The following is a 22,943-nucleotide window of genomic DNA, read 5'->3' on the forward strand; positions in this document are numbered from 1 at the left end:
GCTTTCAACTCTCAAAGGCCTGATCAGAGAATATTCAATTTATTATAGCTGGTTTCTTGTGAAATTAGATCCTATATTCCAAATTATTTTGGTGATAGTGATGAGAAATTGTTATTAAGAATGGCATAGAGGTGTAAATAAAGCCTGCAAAATGTGATACAAAACATTTTTCGGTCATTATTTTTTTCTGCTTTTATTGCATTTGTTTTACATATAATTTAGTCTGCTTTCTATTAAAAATAATCCCAGAAATTCTTCTGTGGTACCAAAGTTAAAGAAAGCACAACAGTTTAAGGATGTATCATATGTGCAGTATACCACGGAAAAGGTATTAAACCCTGAAAAACCTCCCCCCCCCCCCGCCCCAAATTGAAGCACCTAATAGTAACCATGTATCTTCTCTGGCATATGTGAGAATTGCAGAGGATAGCTGCACAACTTTAGGAAAAGATGTAGTTTCCTCAAGTACATATATGATCATTATCATAAGCCAAAGGATATTTCTGAAATTAAATCCAAAGCACTATATAGCTCTACCAGTTAGACCAGACATCATTAGAATTTCAAAGGTTGTAGGCTAGACTAGGTGGTCAAACACAATCCCAGAAGACCATGGCAAACTTAATGTTACCAAAATTATAGGAAAGTGACCATACAGGCACCAGCTCACTTCCCTTTATTACTTTTCTCTTGCAGTTATCCTTATTCAGTTTTTAGAAAAATGTGTAAATTTCGGCAGACTCCTTGGCCTGCTTCTTAGAAAAACCACTTTGTTTCATATAATCCCCAGGTCTTTCCAAACCATCCCAGTTAATTCTTAATTTGGTTGAATCCAATGCACACCTTCCATTTTTGTATTCAACACTTCTATTTCTATGATTCCAGGCATAAAAAAGCTAAGACCAAATATGGCACAGCACTTGTAAATGATTGTGATTCTTGTTTCAATAAATTAAGTGTTCATAATGCTGAATGTACACATTTAAAATTTGCAAACACACACACCTTCTTTAATATACTAAATTCTTAAAATATACTTATTTTCAGTTTTGCAAAGATTTTAAGCCTCAGAAAGTTTTCTCACAATGTTTCAAAGTTTCTAGTTTAAAAGGTTTTCAATTGTTTGAACAGCAGATCATTAAAGATACCAACAAAAATTTTAGGAAGAGAAAAAACCCAAATGATTTACACAAGTATTATATGGCTACTTACTTCTTTTAGAAAAGGTGATTCAACCGCAAGGTATTTGGAGACCACATAAAGACAGAAAAGGTGACGATCAATGCCAGCACCAGTCATGGCCAGACGATATAAGCACTGATGATTAGCAGCAGCAGCCTTGAATAGATTACGCTTCTTTTCAGGCTGTAAATTAAAAGGAGAAAACAACTCTCCATTTCTGTTTAAATGCTATTAAAATGAAACACCAAATTCTAGAAAAAAGACGAGAACAGATTCAACTACTGAAGTCCCTTTAGGAACACCTGGAATGTAATATCCTACCCACTGGACTTTCCTCATCTGTACAATTTCCCACTGCACTTGTACTACTTCTAGGGAAATGTAATGATTTTTTAAACATGGAAATTTATTAAGAAACAAATGGATGGAGAGTAGAAAAGGGAGTTGTTTTGTGTGTGTGTGTGTGTCAAAAGAGGCAGATGTGTGTATCACATTGCTAGAATCTGATAGATAATGGGAAAGGAAAGGCAATTCTAAGTTTTCTGTGTTTATTTTATTGACATCCCATCTATTTATATGCAGTGCAAAAAGATGGACTAGAAGACAGAGATACTGGCGTTAAAATTACTGAAACGCCAACAATCTCAAATATGCTGATTGAATTACTTTAATGGCTGAACATGAAGAAGCCTTAAATAATATTGCTCAAGATGAAAGAAGGCAAGATGAATGCTGATCTGCTGCTCACTGTTTTAAAAAGATGTGCAATGCCAATCCAATGCAAATAAAAGGAGCAAAAATAACACATTTTATCTTCTGAGACTCAAAAATGTACAGAAATGCTACATGGGATAATAAGGTAACAAATCTAAACAAAACGTTGAAGTGCAGAGATCTGCTGATAACAAAAGTACGTTTTGTCCAAACTATGATTTCCCCAAGTGCAAAATGTTTACTTATTAGATTTTATCCTGACTTTATTACTTTTTATATTGCTGTGAAATTCAGATCATCAGAAAGCCTAAACAAAAAAAGACAGCTCTAACTGTGATGCTGGAGAAAAAGTTTGACAATACATGGAACTGTCAAAAGAACAAATCATCCAATACTAAAGGAAGTGAAACCAGACTGCTTGTGGGAAACTCTTAACACTGTATTGAAATTATTCTTAGATATGTTGGACATGATGGGGAAAAAAGTGTAAAGTAATTGAAAAAGAGGCCAACAAAATTCAAGGTAGATAAGTATTATGATTGATGATATAAATGTACAAGGACTCAGTTATTGACAAACAATGCTGCAAAATGATATCTTTCTCACAAAGAGGCAAAAGTGATTGAACAAATGAAAAAAACAACTTTTATATTATTATAAAACTGGCACTCAAACTATGGACACTTCCATATGAAGTTTCTATGATGGTTTGATTATAGCACTAAAACTCTTAATGATATAAATTTATATTTTTTACTACCTTGCTCGATTGCAGTGTTGGCAAACCTTTTTGGCACCGAGTGCCGAAACAGGAGCGTGCGCACATACACGGGGTAGCACCAGAAACTGGGAGAGAAGCTCCCCAGAGTGCACATGCTGGAGCGCCAGAAAAGCTTCCAGTTTCCACATGTACGCCAGTCACCTGGTCTTCTGGTTTCTGGCTTGCATGTATGCATGAAGACTAGCTGGCCAGCGCGCACGTGCCCACACACGCACGTGCCCACACACACATGCGTGCCAGGGAGCTGTTTTTCTGGTTTTTGGTGCTCCTGCATGTGCGAAGACCAGCCGAACCTGGAAGAGCAATGGGCGACAGCTGGCGTGCCCGCAGCGATGGCTGTGCGTGTCACTTCTGGCACGGGTGCCATAGGTTTGCCATCACGGATCTATTGTGTCCTACATTTTCTCTGTACTCATTTGAACTCACACATTAATCACAGGAAAATTGTGATTTTATGTCCCTATCATCAATGATTCATAACGGTGAAGGTTAAATGGCTTTTACATATTGCTCTGGAAATCAAAACACATGGTTTAAGAAATATGAAAGATAAAAAGAGTACTTTTACACAGAAAACTTTTTAATAACATGTTTCATAATTGAAAATGAACAGTCAACACTTTGAACTGTTAAATTTAATATACCAAACATAAATAGTACTCTTTTTGACCACCAGATGGCTTCATCTTTTCTCAGCTACTTAAGTTTCAGGCAGTTCTGTATATGTACTCACCAAATTTAGTGTGTTCTGTTTGGAAAAAACTAACAATGTTTACATAAAATGAAAAGCAGAAATTGCGTGGAAGAAAATGTTTTCACGCTAAAGTTTTCCTGACCTCAATCAATTATTTCTCTAAGGAAAAAAACTTGAAATATTTCCCAACACTTTATTTTAATATTTATTTACTACAATGTATTTATATTACCCAGGAAAGCAAATCAAACTACCTGTTTGTCTTTGAAATTGTGGGCTTAAATAAAAGTAAACTTAAATAAAAGCGAAGGTAATATTTAGACTTGATTAGTACATTCAACTTACCATTTCATTTGGGTCTTCCATAGCTTGCACAAATTTGCAGGACTGGACAGTACAAGAGCGAACGGTTTCTGTTCTGCCTTCTCTAAATAGGCGGGTCATAGATGCTTCGTATGTTAAGCAAAATTTTCCCATATCCTAAGAAAAATACAAAGTTATTTATACGCAACAGTAAAAACAAGTCACATATATTATTATTTATTTAGTACAAGGTGTTGGTACATGAAAGCCAGGAGTCTACAATGTTAGTACAGAGTAGAAGTTTGGCTGCCTAAGATTGCAAGTTTGTTCAGTTCACAGTCGCATGCTATGTACCACAGGGGGTGAAGTAGCTCTGCACACAGAGCAGTTAATGGCATTCTGCTGGAGTGTCGGCATCACCTGGAGCTTTTTCTCTGCTGGTGTTCACCTTGCATTGGGGCTGGTCTGGCGCTGGTTGGTTTCTTGTTTCTGCCGTTAGTCCCACTGAAGTACTACCTATTGATCTACTTGCATTTGCATGCTTTCGAACTGCTAGGTTAGCAGAAGCTGAATCAAGTGAGGGGAGCTCATACCGTCATGCGGTGCTAAGTCTTGAACTGCTGAAATGCAGACAGCCAACCTTCTCTGGTCAACAAATCCAGTGTCTTTAAGTTGCTAAACTACCACGTCTCTTTGACATATGAATATATATCATATTGTCAGTCACATAAATATGAACATCAACTCTTACTTTCAGTACAAACACACACCTTTATTCCCATCTCAATTTTCCGAAAGAAAGAAAGACAGACAGACAGAAAAATAAAGAAAGAAGCTAAGGAGTATATGAGAATAAACTAAGATGTACACTACATATATAGAGGAGGCAGAAAGCCAACAGAGAGCAAGACGATAGTACTAGCCTTTGTTCCTGGGTGAGCAACAGTATCTAGGTGCATGTGGAGATAAAATCCTATTCAGCAATTCTTTTTCTGACTTCAACAGAATTTAATCCCAAATACATTCTAGAATATTTTTCATTTCATATTGAGTTTTCTCTGACTCTTTCCCTTATTCATTTGCTTTTATCGTTTTAACTCTTCCTTTCTGAATATTTTCCGTATCTACAATGTATTTTTAGGGAATTACATGCAATATCACATCAAATATGTACTTGTAGTGCTATGTTACTTTCTGCTTTAGAAAGTCTCTCTGCATTAGTTCTCCACACTTTACAGTATTTACTGTAATGCAGAATAATCTTCACAAATAGGATGCATTTGTGAATTAAAAGATCTTTGCCACAGACAATGGCAAAGCTTGATAAAATAGTACTAAATGATGCAGAATACAGATCTACTTAAATTTCATTTCTGGGTGATTGAAAAAAAATACTACTGTATTAAAGGGCTTCAGCATGGAAGCTTTAGAAAAGATTGTCAGCTCTCATTAGCTACACTGGAACGCTCATTTTTATAATCTGGGGAAATTTTTTCTTTTTATGTTTGCTTGTTTTTTTAAAAAAAGATGTCTAAATTAGACTACCTAATACCTAGTACCTAGCATACTTACCCGATAATGAGCCAGTTGCAAAGCAAGTTGCACAAATGCATCTGGACTAGTTTTGGTTTTCTTCATTAATCCTTTCCCAAATATATCAAAAGGAAAAGAATGAAAATCCACATCATCTGCTAACGGCCTTGCAATGTCGAGAGACTTCTCAATCACTTCTTGGCACTAAATAATAGCAACAAGCATAATATTATTCAGGAAATATTCAGAGATCATATTTTTTTAAATCATTTAATCCTAAATTTATCAGCTTATCCTAAACGAAATCAGCAGTGATCACATTGATCTATTTTAAAAACAAATATGACATTTTCATTGAGAAATGGATAGATGTGTACTTCAGTCAGTAAGAAACGTTATAGGGTAGCATCCTGAAGTATACCTGATACCATGGATCTAGAATTGGATATGCACCCACCTCTTCAGAGATTTCCCATTGCAGCTTGGTAGGCATAGGAATGCCTAGAGTGGGCTCCCCTTTGCAGTGTCCATCTTCTGCATATCCCAATTCAAGACAGTCAGAAAACAGGACATTCTGGAGGTGGATAGTATAGATGGTTGGGGGAATGAGAGAAATAGTTATAAGCATGTTAAACATACTGCTGCAGACCATACAGAGAAAAAAAATCCAAGTTTCTGATTAAATATTGCATTTTGATTTAAAACTTCAAATTATCAATGGCAAGGCAAGAAGATGTTACACAAGGCAAAAACCTTCTGTGCTATGATCCCATATCACACTTCCATATTGAGAGAGAGAGAGAGAGAGAGAGAGAGAGAGAGAGAGAGAGAGAGAGAGAGAGAGAGAGAGAGAGAGAACAAACTATTTGGTAGAGTCATGGGATATAACACAAATCACGTGCAATATTATCAATGAACTTCAATTACTCTGTTTCTGGCATAGATTTATTATGTGAGGAACATAATATCAATATCTATTTTTATCTATTTTCCTGGCCCTCTTCACTTGATAATGTGCAGTCTTCAAAACTAATCAGAGGCCAAGGATTGCCCTCAACCTCAGGAAGAAAGCATGCACCCCTGCTGTAATCCATTTGATTTATGATAGGAAACAGCAATAGAATTTAGGTCATAGTCTTAATGCTTGCATGGTCCATTGCATAGTTCCAATAGGGATCTGAACTTTCTGCAAAGGAAGAATCACATTTGACCCTTGAATGATGGGCACACCAAAAATAGTTAACACAACTAAGGCAAAAGCTGAATTTGATTTCATTTTATTTAAATTATTAAATTTAATTAATATGAACTATTTCATGGTCATAGAAATGCTCACCTCCCAAAGATGTCCGACAATTGGGGCATCTGCCCAAGAGTGTTCAGTATTCAGGCCAATTTTGCCATTTCTGAACACTATGAGAGTAAACGACTTGTCAAACCACCTATGAAAAACAATAATGTCCATATGTTTTATCACCATACTTATCAACTGCAAGAGGGATGTATCTACAGACTTGACAAAAAGATTTTAGGTACAAAAACCCGCAGGGAGATGCTATGCCTAGTTCACCACAAATATAGACTAATAAACACTCAGCATTATGGGAATGCTGAAGAAAACTAAGGAAAGGACAGAGAATGGAGCAAAACACTGAAAGAACAGTTTCAAATTGAAACTCTTATTTCAACTACGAAAAACAATTTTATAAATCAATGGCTCTTTCACCCAAAACATTTTTAAAAAATAAACAAGATCGATGTCTTTGCCAAAACAATGCTCCAAATTTGGAAGAATAAATATGTAGCCTTGATATAGGATACTTCTCCTCAACCCTTTAATAACATATATAGAGAACAGGACAATTACTATAATTTGACTTAAATAAGACTTTGCTGAAAATATAACATTTAGAATAAAAAAATCCTACAAGGACAATGTAAAAAATTGAGTAAGTGATCATGTATTTTTCTGAAACCAACTTTATTGGTAATAAAGATATCAGAGCTTCAACAATTTGATCTTATACCAGTTTAACCATAAATATTTAACCATCTCGAACAACCACAAGAAACTATTTCAAATATTTAGCTGTTACTATTGCAAAATAGGAGATCCACCTCTTGATTCAACCTTTAGTAAAAGATTGCATAAGACTCATACTTGATTCCAGTCAAATTGGTACATACTGTATCTATCTTAATTGTTCTTGTAAACGTTAGAGAGGTTGTTACAAAAAAGGGACTTTCTTTTGTGATGGCCATGTGACCATCCTTTTGGCATAAAACTCTTAAAGCTGATAATGCATTATTATCGAAAAAAGAAATCAAAACTACCCAGAGATAGGGTTACTCCACTTATTCACTGGACTAGCTGGATATCCATGCTTTGGTACGAAACCATGTGATAAGGCTGGCCGGATGAGTCACACGTTGGCCACACCCATATAAGGCAACTGGCAGTTGGAACAGAGTTCCTTTCAGGTTGGGAGGGGGAGTAGAACATCTAACTCCTTAGCATCAATGCGTGTTAATATAATATTGTATAGGAAATACTGATGATCTGATGGTCATTTTGAAAAATCCTTTCTTAATGAGCACCTAAAAGCCAAGAGGAACATAACGTGCCAAATTTCAAGTTTGTAGGCTTTACAGTTCTGGAGATTTTGTGATGAATGAATGAATATTTGGCTTTTATATATACAGATTGGATATCAACCTTAAAAACAAATGAATCTATCTTTTACTTAACCTTAGCAGTTAAAAAAGTAATTGCCCAATGGTGGAAAAATATAGATAATGGAACAATTGAGAGATAAATTAACAAGCCCGCTTCAAATATCATGTTAGAAAATCTCACAGATAACACTTAAGATAAGGAAATACCAGATATAGGAATCACAACTTTATCCAATTTGGATGGACTTTATATATTAATTTGGAAGAGACATATTTTCAGCTGCACTTTAGATATACAGCAGACCCAAAGCTTAGTGATGCATTCGGTATTGAGCAGGGAATGAAAGAAGCATGTTGCCATCTACTTTTGTTTAACATATTTACTATAAACATAAAGGAATGCTTGTGCTGAAGTTAGAGATAAGTTGGGAATGTGGATACTGTACATGTTTACTTTTATAGGCTGGAGGCAGCAGAATCTGCCACATTGGGACATCACTAGTAGCTAAGGAGAGGAATGGAAGACTTTGCTAATTCTAGGGATTAGGAGATGAGGACTAGAGAGAGATGCTATGATGGGAGAAGAAATGGACAACATGTACTAGTCTTGCTTCATTTGTCCTACTGAATTCTGTTTTGCCCAAAAACTGGAATCCCCAAAACATTCAGTCATGGTGGCAGAGTAGTTACAATGAAGTATTTCAGGCTAACTCTGCTGACTGCCAGCAGTTTGATACTGACTGGCTCAAGGTCAACTCAGCCTTCCATCCTTCTGAGGTCAGTAAAATGAGGAGCCAGATTATTGGAGGTAATATGCTGACTCTAAACTGCTGAGAGAGAGGTGTGAAGCACTAGGGGGCGGTATATAGGTCTAAGTGCTATTGCTATTCTGATTTGCATTTCTACCAAACCATGGCTCACCCCAAATGATATGGAAAAAATCTTCAGAATATAATGGGTTGTTGCAGTTTCACTATTTTTCATGTCTCTAGTGATCAAGTTTAGAGAAATACAGTAAATGGTGTTGATGTACACAAAATTTAATGGAGCTATATTTTCTTTTCCTTTTATCTCTCCTCTCCTGTTGTATTTCTTTTGCTTACTGTTTCTTAATTCTTTTCTGTGCATTGCATAAAGAGGTTATTGTGATAGGTATCTATGTACTGTATTATCGTCTATAACTACCGTATTTTTCGGAGTACAAGATGGACCTTTTTTCCTCAAAATAGAGGCTGAAAATCTGGGTGCATCTTATACATCGAATACAGCATTTTTTTTGCCTCCCGAAGCCCTGCCCCTTCACCAAAATGGCTGTGCATAGCCTTATGAAGGCTTTCAGAGAGCTCCTGGGGGCTGGGGAGGGCAGAAATGAGCAAAAAATGGACCATTTTTGCCCCCCCCTCCCAGGAGCACTCTGCAAGCCCCCCCAAGGCTATTCATGCCTTTTTTGGGGAAAAAATGGGCCTGTTTTTGCGAAAAACATGCTGTTTTGGGGAAGTTTGCAGAGTGCAAAAACTTTTTTTTTTCCTTTCGGAAAGCTAGTTAGAGTGATTGATGAGAATTACATTGATCAAGTGCTGTGCCAGCAGAAACAAGTCTTAGGTCGTCAGCGATTTCCTTTTCCAGCTCATGGATAAATACACCTGGAAACATCCACCTACCTACTGTATTTCTCTCTCTCTCCCTTTCTCTACCTACTTACCTACTCTCTCTCTCCTTACCTACCTACTGTATTTCTCTCTCTCGCTCCCTCTATCTACCTACCTACTTACCTACTCTCTCTCCCTACCTATTTCTCTCTCTCTCCCTCTCCCTACCTACTGTATTTCTCTCTCTCTACATACCTACCTATATACTCTCTCTCCCTCTCTATACCTACCTACCTACTCTCTCTCCCTACCTACCTACTATATTTCTCTCTTTCTCCCTCTATCTACCTACCTACTTTTTTTAAAATTTGCCTCTTCAAAACCTTGGTGCGACTTATACTCCAGTGTGTCTTATCGTCCAAAAAATACGGTATACTTTTCGTGGACAAAGCCAACTCTTTAATTAAAGATACAAATATATATTTATATTTTTATACAAATATAAAAAACCTGAAGTTTTTTTTAATTAGGAATAATGACTGTGAAATATAAAAAAGAAATTCAGTATTTGATATTACATGTAATTACGGCGGCAAGGATTGCCTTTGCCTAGAACTGGAAAAACAAATTAATTCCAAGTGAAGATGAAATAATAAGAAAGGTTATGGACTGTGCTGAAATGGACAAATTAATAAAAGAAATCCAGGGAAAAGAAGAAACAGAATACTACCAGATATGGGATAAATGGTGGATGGAGGAAAGAAACAAGGATCAATGAAGGAAGATAACAAAGCCCAAAAATAGTAGTTAAGGAGAATTAACACATATATATGTATCCAAGTGGTTTAAACTTACTAGAGGTAATCAGCCAATATAGCAGACAGAGTAGTAAGATAAGAGGGTTAAGAATGGCAAAATGCAAATGAAATATAATAGAAGGGGAAACAATATAAAGTGAGCGATATTGATTGGTAATTACTATTAGAAAGAACAGGAAGCTCCTGTTCGTATTGTATTGTGTAAATGTGGTGTACGTCTAAGTTTTGTGTGTGTATTTTACAAGTTTGTAAATAAAATTTAAAAATTAATATATAATATTTCTTTAAATGAGGAAACAGAATCCTGAGCTAACCTTGACTTTTAAAAGGGGCCATTGTTTAATTATTCGGAAAAACACTATAACCAAAAGATATTAAAGCAAGACGTCAGTAAGCATTTCAACAGTGTACCATTTGTTCTTTGATTTTCAATGGTAGTCAAACCCATGCCTTCAGACAGAATATTTCTTTTCATCTACTAAAAATGGAATATTTATATATACATGAAAAAGATTAAAAAGTACCTATTTCTCAAACATAATATACCTGTCATAGCATTTGCCATGTAGAAGTGCCTTTGCATATGCATCCATTGATTTAACTGGATCCTCCTCTCTGTAACCTTGAACAGTATCATCCAAAGTAACAAAGAAAGCAGCCTTTTCAATTGCATCCAATGACTGCTTGTTCTTTCCTTTTGCAAAATACGTTTGGCGAGCTTTAGCCCAAGGAAGTCTGTCAGATAAATATAAAAACATTGTGTCAAATCACTTGAAGAATCATCCTTATAAAAAGGGTGTAATTTTATACTCTGATTTAAAGTGATATCTAATATGCATTCATGCGTCTGTGTGACTGCACATCTTCAAGTCAGTATCGATTCCTGGATTGCAGTTTTATTGGTAATGTTTTCGGAGAAGGGGTTTACCATTGCATTTTCCCCAGGGCTGAGAGACAGTGACTGGCCCAAGATCACCCAGATGGCTTTGTGCCTAAGGCAGGACTAGAATTCACGGTCTCCTGATTTCTAGTCTGGTGCCTTAACCACTCGATCAAGCTGGCTCTCTCTAATAAAGAAACAACAAAAATCTCTGCAAATTTCACCAATGCTATGTATGAAAAAAAAAAATAACAAGATGTAGAGCAATGGCATTCTCAAACAAAACTATTATACAAAGCTTCAAATTTTAACCATGCATTTCACCATAATGTTTAAATGCATCTGTGCAGATTAAGAGTTTGCTACATATAATCCTGTCTTTCCTTATTTTCTCTCCACAATTCCCTATTTATTTATTTCGTGTATGGCACATCATTAACATTCCACCCAGACTAGTAAAACACAATAAAATATACTGCTAAAAAGATCTATGTTCAAATACTAATGTCTAGGCCAACTAACCATTGACACACCACATTGCTTATATTTTAAAAAAATCAGATACTGGACCGGAATATGCCCTCAGTTTTTAGCCCATCACGATGTGATCTATAGTTTGATGTAGGATCCCGCAGTCACACTGAAGGGACATACTATGCCCATTTATACAGAAAATCTCAGGAGATACACCATGTGAGATGTGAATCCTATTCAGGATTGTCCACCCTGGATAACATGACAGAGTGAACTAAATGAACTAGCGACTGCTGCAGACAGACTACTGTGTAGACTTTTCTGACTCTGAAAATACATGGCAATGAAACAAATGGACTTTTTCAGGCTCAAATGACGAGAGATCAACCGTTGACTTACCTGAACGGTCCTTCTATGTGCGCTGCGAGGGGAATCCAAGCATGGGTTAACTTTGTCCATTAGCCTAGAGACTGAGTTACGTAATTGTTGACCATGCCTCCTCTGACTGGGGTAATTCAGTTTTGTACGAAGGCTCAACTGATCCAAGAGATGGAACAAATGTCACGGAATGCAAATATTCAATGAGGTAAGTAAACCATACGAGTGCAAGTGTAGGCGAAAGCCTGGACCAGCCGAAGATGAGAGCAGGTTTGGATTCCGCTCGCAGCGCACATTGAAGGACTGTTCAGGTAGGTCAACGGTTGTTCTCCTGTGCGCTGCTTGGGGAATCCAAGCATGGGACGTGCCAAAGCAATGAGAGTCAAGGGCGGGAGCTAAGCTGGTCAGGGGCCCTAAGTGGTGAAAGAACCCTCTGCAAGACTCACCGCCCAAAGGAAGCCTCTGCCGAAGCATACACGTCCACTTTATAATGTCTGACCAAAAGCAAACCCCCTTTGAATGGGGAGGAGGCCAGGTGCCATTTGGAGCGTAGGTCCGCCTGCCAATGGCAGAGCCGGAGGAGGCGACGGGAAGCAACCTTGGATACTACCGCTCGAGACACGAATTTGGCCGTGTTGAGGGTAGCATCAGAGGAAAACTCTAGCGTTGCCACCAGTTTGTTGACGTCTTGGTGGGGACGCATATCATCAGGAGCAAGCCTGGCCTGTAATTGCTTGAGCCAAACTAGCGAAGTCCTATTGAAGTATGAGGCTGCTGTGTCCAGTTTGGGAGCGGAGGTGTAGAGTTTCCTGTCCCCGTTGCTGGGGGCGGGGGGGCAGGGGCAGAAACAGCGGTTGGTTGTGCCCATTGTTTTTGAACAATGCCAAAAAACATTTTGGAAAGGGAACAGCATCCTGTTCCTGTTCAGCAAACAAGCGCTCCGTGGGATCAAGTCCTACCATGGTACTAGCCTGGGTGGAAGTGCCACCCATATTGGTTGTTGTTTTGGCCTTGTATAGAAAGGATTTAAATAAAGTAGGCCGGAACAAGCTGGAAAAGGCGGGCACTAGGCCCTTGTCATCAGAGAGTTCCAGGTCTGCTATCCCTTCCTCCTCACCTAACACCGATCCCTCACTGTAGGTGTAGCTTACGCTGTCTTGAATCCACAAATATTCAGTCTAAATGCATGAAATAAATCCAGAAGTAAATAAATCCAGAAATAATAACTAACTAACTAACTAACTAACTAATAAGGTGTAATTTGTCTAATGTCCTAGAACAGTGATGGCGAACCTATGGCACACGTGCCACAGGTGGCATGCGGAGCCATTTGTCAGGGCATGCGAGGTGCTGCCCTGTCAGTTGGCCAGCGTGCGTGCGCACACTGGCCAGCTGAGTTCACCTTTTTAAAAGCCTTTTTTCGCCCTCCCCAGGCTCCAGAGGCTTTATAGGAGCCTGGGGAGGGTGAAAAGAGCCCCCCTTGCCCCCCGGAGGCCCTCCGAAGGCTTCAGGGATTGTGCGGAGGCTTCCCTGAAGCCTTCGGAACGCTTAAAACCACCCTCCGAGCAAACCGGAAGTGACTTCCGGTTTGCTCAGAGGGTCGTTTTAAGCGTTCCAAAGGCTTCAGGGAAGCCTCCGTATGGTCCCTGAAGCCTCCAGAGGGCCTCTGGGGGGGGAAAGCTCTTTTCGCCCTCCCCAGGCTTCTATAAAGCCTCTGGAGCCTGGGGAGGGCGAAAAAAGCATGCAAAAATGGGGGGGGTGTTGCGCATTGTACGCTCATGCGCACTGGGGGCACGCGCATTGCATTATGGGTGCCTTACGCCCGCACACGCCCCCCCTGCGCTCCCCCCACTTGTGGCACGCGAGCCAAAAAAGGTTCGCCATCGCTGTCCTAGAAGAAGAAAAAATACGCCTCTTTAGGCTGGACTGAGTTAAAAAACTGAACTATCCCAGTCAGAGGAGGCGTAGTCAACAATTATGTAACTCAGTCTCTAGGCTAATGGATAAAGTTAACCCATGCTTGGATTCCCCAAGCAGCACACAGAACAGTAATATTATTTGAATGCCAAATCAACGTTGAGGCATTTAGTAGATCCAAGAGCCATACGTTTCCTAATTTGTATTGGATAGTAACATAGACATGACCATCCTCCAAGAAATGCACATAGAAAACAAATAAAAGCAACTCAGAAGAGGCTAGATTTATGGCTACGAGCTATTGTCGACCAACTTACCACCACAGCTATGGCATGGCTACATATATTAGAAGGACTATAGAGAATGCCTCCTTATTTTTAGCCTATACAAATAACAGATAGTTTCTAAACTAGGTGATCTAATAATAGTAAACATCTTTAAACCACTTCAGACAGCATGGCCACAGCATGTCTTGAACATCAAGCTGCACCCAACAATCTCTGCAGGCCATTATATAAAATGGGCCACAGCAAACAAAGACTCACCATCCCCAATTCCCTGACATCCCCTTTCTGTTGGTATCAAACCCATTTATCATGGTCTTTCATTCTGAAATACTGCTAACATTCATTAGATGGTGTGTTATTACATGTTAACTTTGTGTGTACTATGTTCAGTATGTCTGGATCCAATCCACTGTGTATACCAGGGATGTCCAAACTTGGGAACTTTAAGTCTTGTGGACTTCAACTCCCAGAATTCCCCAGCCAGCTGGCTGGGGAATTCTGGGAGTTGAAGTCCACAAGTCTTAAAGTTCCCAAGTTTGGACACCCCTCGTGTATACAGTATGTTGCATCCCTGCTATCCTCCTCACCAAATAATTGAAATAAATAAATTAAACCTACCAAAGCCTACATTCAGCCATTTCTTAGCTTTACAAGTAAGAGATACAAAATCACTTGTAACCACTTGAAAGCTGATACTCAAACTTTCAGTTTAAAAAAAGCAATACTGTGCATTGCTAAGAAAGGTCTAAATCCCACAATTAATCCAATTTACAATAAGCGTATCAATCAAGGAAGAATAAACAGACTACAGTACTTCTGGTTAAAAGTAAAGAAGAGATCAGGTAAATTTTAAAAAAAACATTTAAAAAAATATTAAGAAACCTACAATTACCAAGTTTCATACCTGTCTCCAGCAGTAAGAGCTGCTAACTTCTCTTCACCTGGCTGAGGCTCAGATTTGTCATTTAAGATCCACTGCACCTGCTGCTCAATCTCTCTGGGTTTCAGGAGTCTACCATCATAGTACAACCATACTTTGTAGTAGCGTCCCTTGTGATATACAGCAATATGTTTGCTGTCCTTCAAATGTTGGATGGTGTCTAGAATTGAAAACCAAAATTTGAAATAACTGTAGGGTTTAATAATAAAAGAATTTACATATTGCAGTCCTCAGCTACAAAGCACAGCTATTTTTATTTATTTTATTTTTTCATTAAATTCATATGCTGCCCATCTCATTGCTAAGGTGACTTTGGTCTCTCAGCTACCGGTAATAATGAAACTCTTCCGTTCAATTGCATAAGAATTGTTTACTCTTTGCTATAATTTTCATTAAAAAGCAGCTTAATATTTTTTTTAAAAAAAAACTTTTAGTAGACAAAAACCAATTTCTTTTTAAATAGAGTCAAGATTATCTTCTATGCACTCAATTATGTAATTTAATGGCTTTTGTATGTGTTACTTTTCCTAAAGTTGGATCATGGGAAAGTGCTGGGACTGAATTTCCAGCCTGCAACATGTTACTGAAAGATATCTTGATTGTCATAACTAGTGATGCAATTTTTATATTTAGGTTGAGTTGCTTAGTTGAACCACTGAAATTATCACATGTACAAGCAATTTATTTAAAAAATATACACATATACAGGTAGTCCTGAAGTGTCTAAAGTGGTATAGGGTTTCCTGCCTAAGCAGGACTACAAGATCTACAAGGTCCCTTTCAACTGTTATTCTGTTTTTCCTCAGTTTACGACCAATTGCTTAGTGATTGTTTGACGTTACAATGGACTGCAAAATGGGATTTATGACCTTAATTTCTAATCTGTCCCGCCCCACCCCACCTCTTTTTGGGCACTTGCAACTGCCCTGCATTATGGCATTGCCCTGCAGTTATATGATGGCGATTTATGACAGTTTTTTTTCAGAAACAGGTGTTAAAATGCCAGTTTCCAGCAAAAAATGCCCCAAAGCAAACAATGAGTTTGGTTAACAGCAGCAAATACCCTTAATGACTGCTGCAAAATAGATTGTAAAATCGGATCTGGTCATATGTTGTGATCCTCTTTACGACTCTCATAACATATGACTGTAATTATAATCTCAATTATGGTTGAAACTCAAGGACTATCTTTAAACCTAGCAAAATAAGTCTTCTTGATGTTTCTTTCTAAATCTCATGGAAAATATTCAAACATTCATTCTTCTAGATCATTTCAAACTAAAAGCTAGTTTTCGGCTTCTTCTAAGATTTAAATGTTTGCATTTTACCAAATTGATATTTTATAAACAAGAAACATAAATGCTATAAATCAACTTTTATATAATTTCCATACAAATATTGCAGATATCAACATTTCCAAAAGAAATGCATTAAAAGAATTAGCAACTTAATTATCACACACGTAAAAGCAATACCCTCACATAAATATTTTTCAAAAATAAAGCCACAATAATCTGCAATTCAGAGTCAGCACTTGATTATTCTTTTTCATTATCAAGAATTACATGCCAATAAAAGCTTAGAAAAAGTAAGCTTTAAAGAAAAAAGGTTAGTGAAGACATTAGTAGTGATTGAGAGAATATTAAAATGATTTTAAGATTAGGAAAAATGGGCACAATTATGAAGTGTTATATGGGATTTTTACAAGACAGTTCAAGTAACATGAATCATTTGAACTGTTACCATGCATGCCTCTACTTGTATCTTTTGTGGAAGGTAATTTTCAAAAAAAATATTTTTGTTAAATCAGGGAAGTGCGGAAAAATTGATTTTTGACTTATTCCAGTTGTTTAAATATAGTTTCATATGTTTGTTTGAACCCAGTGTGAGATGATGTGCATTAAAAAGATTCTACATAAACTCTACGGGAATTTTATTCTCTTTTGGTTATAATATATAAGGCAAACGGGGGAACAAGTATCAGAGGATTCTAAAAACTTTGCATTTGTGAGAAAACTCTACTACTGTTGTGTTTTTCCAGTAAAGGTAAAGGTTCCCCTCACACATGTGTTAGTCATTCCTGACTCTAGGGGGCAGTGCTCATCTCCATTTCAAAGCCGGAGAGCCACGCTGTCCGAAGACATCTCTGTAGTCATGTGGCCAACAAGACTAAACACCAAAGGCGCACGGAACGCTGTTACCTTCCCACCAAAGGTGGTTCCTATTTTTCTACTTGCATTTTAAATACGAACTGTTAGGTTGGCAGAAGCTGTGACAAGTACAGGGAGCTCACTCCGTTATGCGATGCTAGGGATTCGAACTGCCGACCTTTCTGATCCACAAGTTCAGCGTCTTAACCACTGAACCAATCTGTCCCTTGTTTTTCCAGTAGTGACTGTCAATGGTAAATGCACAATATTGGGAATCAAAACCAACTCCTCTCCATTAAATAGGCCTGGATTTCTTTTCCAAAAAAAGGCACGAATAGCCATGTTGCGGGGGGGGGGGGGGGGGGGGGCTTGCAGAGTGCTGGGGGGGGGGGAAAGTGAGCAAAAAATGGCCCTTTTGTCAGAAAAAATTGCATGCATAGCTTTATGGAGGCTTATAGAGTGCTACTGGGTGCTGGGGGGGGGGGGAGAGAGAACAAAACACAGTCCATTTTTTGCTCATTTCTGCCCTCCCCAGCCCCCTGGAGCTCTCTGAAAGGGTATGCACGGCCATTTTGGTGAAGGGGGCAGGGCTTTGGGAGGCAAAAAATGCTGTATTTGATGTATAAGACACACCCAGATTTTCAGCCCCTTTTTTGAGAAAAAAAGGTGCGTCATACTCTGAAAAATACGGTAGTTTTTTTATTGTCTCTTTTGAATGGTGTATAAATATGTGTTTTTTTAAATGTACTATTGATGGGTGATTTGTGTGAGTGCAAAGCTTCCAGGAATTTCCTAGCATTTTAAAATTTAGTTTGGTCTAGGGTGCCCAATTAAAACTATAATTAAATCTGTTCCTAGGTTGTGAGATCAAAGAGTTCCCATTGTGTTTTCTGATTTTACTTGGTGTTCATGGATGGGTTGTGCTCTTCCAGTCCTTAAAACTGCATTTGAAGATGACTCCTGTGGATTTTTATTGGGCTTCTGGGTTTTTTGGTTTACTAAGTTGGTTTGGAAGGCTTTAGTTGGTTTGTATAGCCAAAGGATTCCACAATTCAATCCTGAGCTACGTATTTTCTCTTCTATTGCTTGTTTTATTTCTTCCCACAGAAGAAAGTGCTGGACCACATACCAGCTTGCACAAAGTACAGCATAAATTACAATGTGTTCTTAATGAAATAAATGTTCCCTTCAAGAACACTTGCTTTTTTCAAGGGCAGGACCAAAGTTCATTGGAACCTTTTCACTCAATGCTTAAAGTTTTTTCAAAATTTTTATAGTTCTGCTAGTTTTACTTTTTTAAGGGTTCTTGCTGTACTCAATTTTATTATATAGTTATACCAGTTTGAATGAAGCTATAGTGGCATAAAAGTGGCAAAAGTAGCACAGTGGGTAGAATGCAGTACTGCAGCCTACTTCTGCTGACTCCTGGCTGCCTGCAATTTGGCAGACCAAGTCTCACCAGGCTCAAGGTTTACTCAGCCTTCCATCCTTCCGAGGTGGGTAAAATGAGGACCCAGATTGTTGGGGGCAATAGGCTGACTCTGTAAGCAGGGCTGTAAAAGCACTGTGAAGTGGTATATACGTCTAAGTGCTATTGCTATTTTTTTAAATGATTCAGTATCTGTATAAGGAATGCACATTGGAATTTCTAAGATATCTCATCCTAATTCATTCTTTAATTATCCACTTTTTACTGAGATGCCCCAAACTGAAATGACCCATACAGTCTTAAGAACTGGATCTCTTATCACACTATATTAAAAGCATAGTAACTTCTGCAAGAAAAAAGCGTACAGCTTTAGCAAATGTGGCAATTATAGGTTGCAGTAATTTTCTATATACAGAATGTAAAGGAGGGGCCAAATACATTGACAGGACTAACACTGTACCTGTCTCTATGCCTGGTATACGGCTAGTGTTGAACAAACGTTCATACTGAGAGGAGCACAATGGGACGGTATTGTAAATCATAAGCTGAAAGGAAAAAAGGAAAATGAAAATTTCCCTCAAACAAAGGTTTCAAATTAAGGAGAAAGTGTAGCTGTCACAAAGAGTAAAGAAGTGGTGGAAAATTAGAAGACCTAAAGAAATGGAAAGAAAAGTATTAATAATCATACAAAATGAAATCTCCATAGTAGTTAGCAAGCCATTTCCCAACAACAATTCTTTCTACAAGCAAAACTTGTAGAAATGCAAGCTAAAATCTTTCTCTTTAGGCAGTGAAGTATTTAATTTGGCTGCAGATTTACTCACCAGTTACCATATTGTTTGAAGTGTACAATTCACTCCATTTCCTTAGGTTAGGGATGTAACATCAGAATATAAAACAGGCAAGGGAGCTTTATACCTAGCATTGGACTCTTTACAGTACTTGTTGACTGCTGGTTAACAAAATGACACTTTTTCCAGGCTTATGCTGAAGCCAAGGGGGCTCAGGAAAACCACTATTTGAGTGGAAAAGATGTTAAAATGTAATTGCATGTTACCATCCTGCTGCCAAAAAATCCTGAGGCACATGGCAGTTCTGTAAGCTGTGGAAAAGACACAACTTGTTCAAGAAGCAGAAGGCAGGTATAGTTAAGGTGACCATGCTAGACCCAAAGGTCTCTTGCCCTCTTTGAATCAGAATAATGCAAATGTCCAGGTTCCGCATAGTGTAAATGTAAAGATTTGTAATTAGCAGAATAGAGTTAAGAGGGAATTCTGGCATTGTTTTATACATTGAATTCTCTGATGCTCCATGTTGTCATCTGGTCCTTCTTACCTGTTTCATTTCCTGGAATACGGGAGGTGTTAAACATCCTCTCCCATTGAGCTGAGCAGAGTGGAACAGTGGATCCCATCAGAAGAATCTATGCAGCAAATGAGCGTTACAATTGTGTTTTACAGAAATAATTAGGTTGTGAAGGGAAAAAAAAAAACATGTGTGAAGGTTACAGAGATTACCAGAAGATCTGAGGATCCCCAGAGCTCTTCAGGCATGGAGCAATTACCTAAAACAAAGTCATTCCTATTGGAAAAAACAAGTTTTATGTGGTTTATCACTTGACATTAAAAACTGAGGTTTTTTTTGCCAGGTGATCTTTCCACTGGAAATGCCTTCTGTTGATGAAGTATCTTTCAAAAGTATAGTTTTCAAAATGTATCTTTTCTTCCTATAGTTTTTAGGTTTCATTGAAGTGTTTTCTTTCGGGTATTATGTAATTATGCAAAATTTGAGAGCTCCAGAAACAGTGCTAGAATAGATCACTGAAGGGCCTCATACAAATATAACTTATTTTATATGTGTATGTGTGCATACAGACCTTCTTTCATTTTTTCTTTTTCTGCATATTCTATCCTACGCATTGAATATTTGAGATCTTCCTTCTCAGCATTTTTATTTATCAAATTTCCATTTAAAAAAAAGAAGAAACACCCATATTTTTTTTGGGGGGGGGAATCCTTCATAGAACACAGCATAGTGTGTATCATTGCCCTCATCTATGTCTTCTTTCTGCCAACATGATCGCTGTAAGTCCCCAAATATTTCAGAGCCTTGGCCACAAAATATAACCTATACTTGCAGCATTAGCACAATTACAGCCTTATAACCAAATGAGAAATTGAGTTCTTTTTCCTATGGTAACTTTTTCCTTGTATTTGAAGGAAGTTGTTACATTATATATAAGAAAATAGCCTGGATTTAAAAATACTTCCTAATGATTACACTTAGGAATAGCTAAAATGGAAGTTGAATTGTACACTTATTTCTATATAGCAGTCCATGTTAATATATGTGTGTTGTATTCATTCAATACCTATAAATATATTGGTCAACCAAAGTTTCTACCTATCCCACAGTTGAGAAGCCCGAAAAACCTGCTCATGACAACAAACAGTGAAATACACTTGAAACAGTCACATTGTGACTTTGGAAATAAACACCTAAATTTCAGGCATGAAAAACAATTGTAAAATAGGAAAGTTCAGTAAAAGAGTCATGTCTCTATAGCAATACTCAATTCTTCATCAGTAAAAAACGGCAGGAAGCTACCTTTTATAGAAAAAATAAAGGCCAGCACGCTACTTTATTTGATATTTCCTATGCATACATCTGGATTTTTAGTATTGCGGAATCAATTTTTTAAGGAACTTAGCATTATAGTGCGTGTGTATAACACTGAAGGCCTTCAAATATATCTTTTAAAATAATACAATTTTAATTTCAAAGAAAGTTACAAATATTAAATGGCTTAATTCTTCCAAAGCCTTATGAGAACACATGGCCTGGCACTATTTTGGTGTGTGTATGCATGTGTGCGCACCATGGAGGTATAAATAAATAAAACTGAATCAATGGGTTTCATGGTGCCTGTAAGCATCAAGTTGCTGATCTTGGAAGTAGGTGACTATTCAATACAGGTACACAAAGATGCTAGTCTTTTTTGCGGGATACACAAAAGTCTCTCCAAAATTCTTTATCCTAAATTCTAAGATTGGAACTTTACTGCTATTATGTGAATAGGATTAAACACCCACTGAATCGGAATCAGCAGAAAATATAGCCTAGTTACATGAGCCTGGAAAAAAAAAACACCCTTCTGGGCTTCCTCATGTACTTAATTTTAATTTGGTCCCTAACTCTCTGTTACTCAACCACTCTGCTTTTTTTCGTTTATCTTATCAGGTCATGTACACATTACATTTACATTTGACAGTCAGATGTCTTATTTTTCTCTCAGCAATCTGTCAATAGAAATAATATTTCTTATTTATGGGATTCAAAAAAAATGGGAAAATTTACATACTGGCTGGATTTGTTGTCTATCCAGTTTTCTTCTGTACAGCAAGATAGCATGGATGGCATTGCCAGCTCTAGCTGCCGGCACAGCAGTTGGAGTAAAATACAGAAAATCCTGAAAGATGACAAGAAGAGGTAAGAACAGATGTTAAAGTATTATGTTCGTGAGGACTTTTTAGATACCCACAAGCAATAATATTGTTGCAGTAATAAGGAAACAAAAGTACACAGAAAATACAGGAGGTTTTTCCCCCTTATAGTTCCCTGTAATAGCATACTTGAATAACGATCTAAATGTCATATCTCTAATATGCCAAACATGGGAAGCAAAGAGAGGATAAACTATTTGGAACTTTTCTTATCATCATAATCTAAAAAGTAGAGAATATACTTCTAAGGCTAAGATAATTCTGAAAGCCAAGTGTTTGAAGCAAAAGCATACTGTGAAATCTATATACCAGTGATGGCGAACCTATGGCACGTGTGCCATAGGTGGCACGGGAGCCATTTGTCAGGGCACGCGAGGCGCTGCCCTGTCAGTTGGCCAGCGCTCATGTGCGCGCTGGCCAGCTGAGTTCACCCTTTTTTAAAGCCATTTTTCGCCCACCCCAGGCTCCAGAGCCTTTATAGGAGCCTGGGGAGGGCAAAAAGAGCCTCCCCCACCCCCCCAGAGGCCCTCCGGAGGTTTCATGAGCTTCCCTGAAGCCTCCGGAGTGCAAAAACTGGCCCTACGGGCAAACTGGAAGTTCAGCAATGGACTTCCGGTTTGCTCAGAGGTTCGTTTTGACTGCTCCAGAGGCTTCAGGGAAGCGTCCTGAAGGTCCCTGAAGCCTTCGGAGGGCTC

At 38.0% G+C, this 22,943-nt stretch overlaps 1 protein-coding gene across 5 annotated transcripts in view; it reads right to left on the reverse strand.

Moving 5' to 3' along the window:
- The window catches only part of CPT1A (carnitine palmitoyltransferase 1A), a 55,049-nt gene that overhangs the window by 10,032 nt on the left and 22,074 nt on the right, over positions 1-22,943 (reverse strand). For 4 of the 5 annotated variants that reach the window (XM_081970919.1, XM_081970921.1, XM_081970920.1 and 1 more), the window contains exons 9-17: positions 22,107-22,214; positions 20,081-20,168; positions 15,131-15,326; positions 10,837-11,025; positions 6,544-6,649; positions 5,665-5,781; positions 5,247-5,411; positions 3,717-3,851; positions 1,213-1,365 (exon numbers count right to left, since the gene is read on the reverse strand). In XM_081970919.1, coding sequence (XP_081827045.1) covers positions 1,213-1,365; positions 3,717-3,851; positions 5,247-5,411; positions 5,665-5,781; positions 6,544-6,649; positions 10,837-11,025; positions 15,131-15,326; positions 20,081-20,168; positions 22,107-22,214 — 1,257 coding nt within the window. Of the gene's footprint in view, positions 1-1,212; positions 1,366-3,716; positions 3,852-5,246; positions 5,412-5,664; positions 5,782-6,543; positions 6,650-10,836; positions 11,026-15,130; positions 15,327-19,205; positions 19,291-20,080; positions 20,169-22,106; positions 22,215-22,943 lie in introns of all 5 variants that reach the window. The other variant, XM_081970923.1, reaches the window with a different exon arrangement.

This window comes from Natrix helvetica (genome assembly GCF_964273705.1).
Source record: "Natrix helvetica genome assembly, chromosome: 1".
NCBI classification, from domain to species: domain Eukaryota; kingdom Metazoa; phylum Chordata; class Lepidosauria; order Squamata; family Natricidae; genus Natrix; species Natrix helvetica.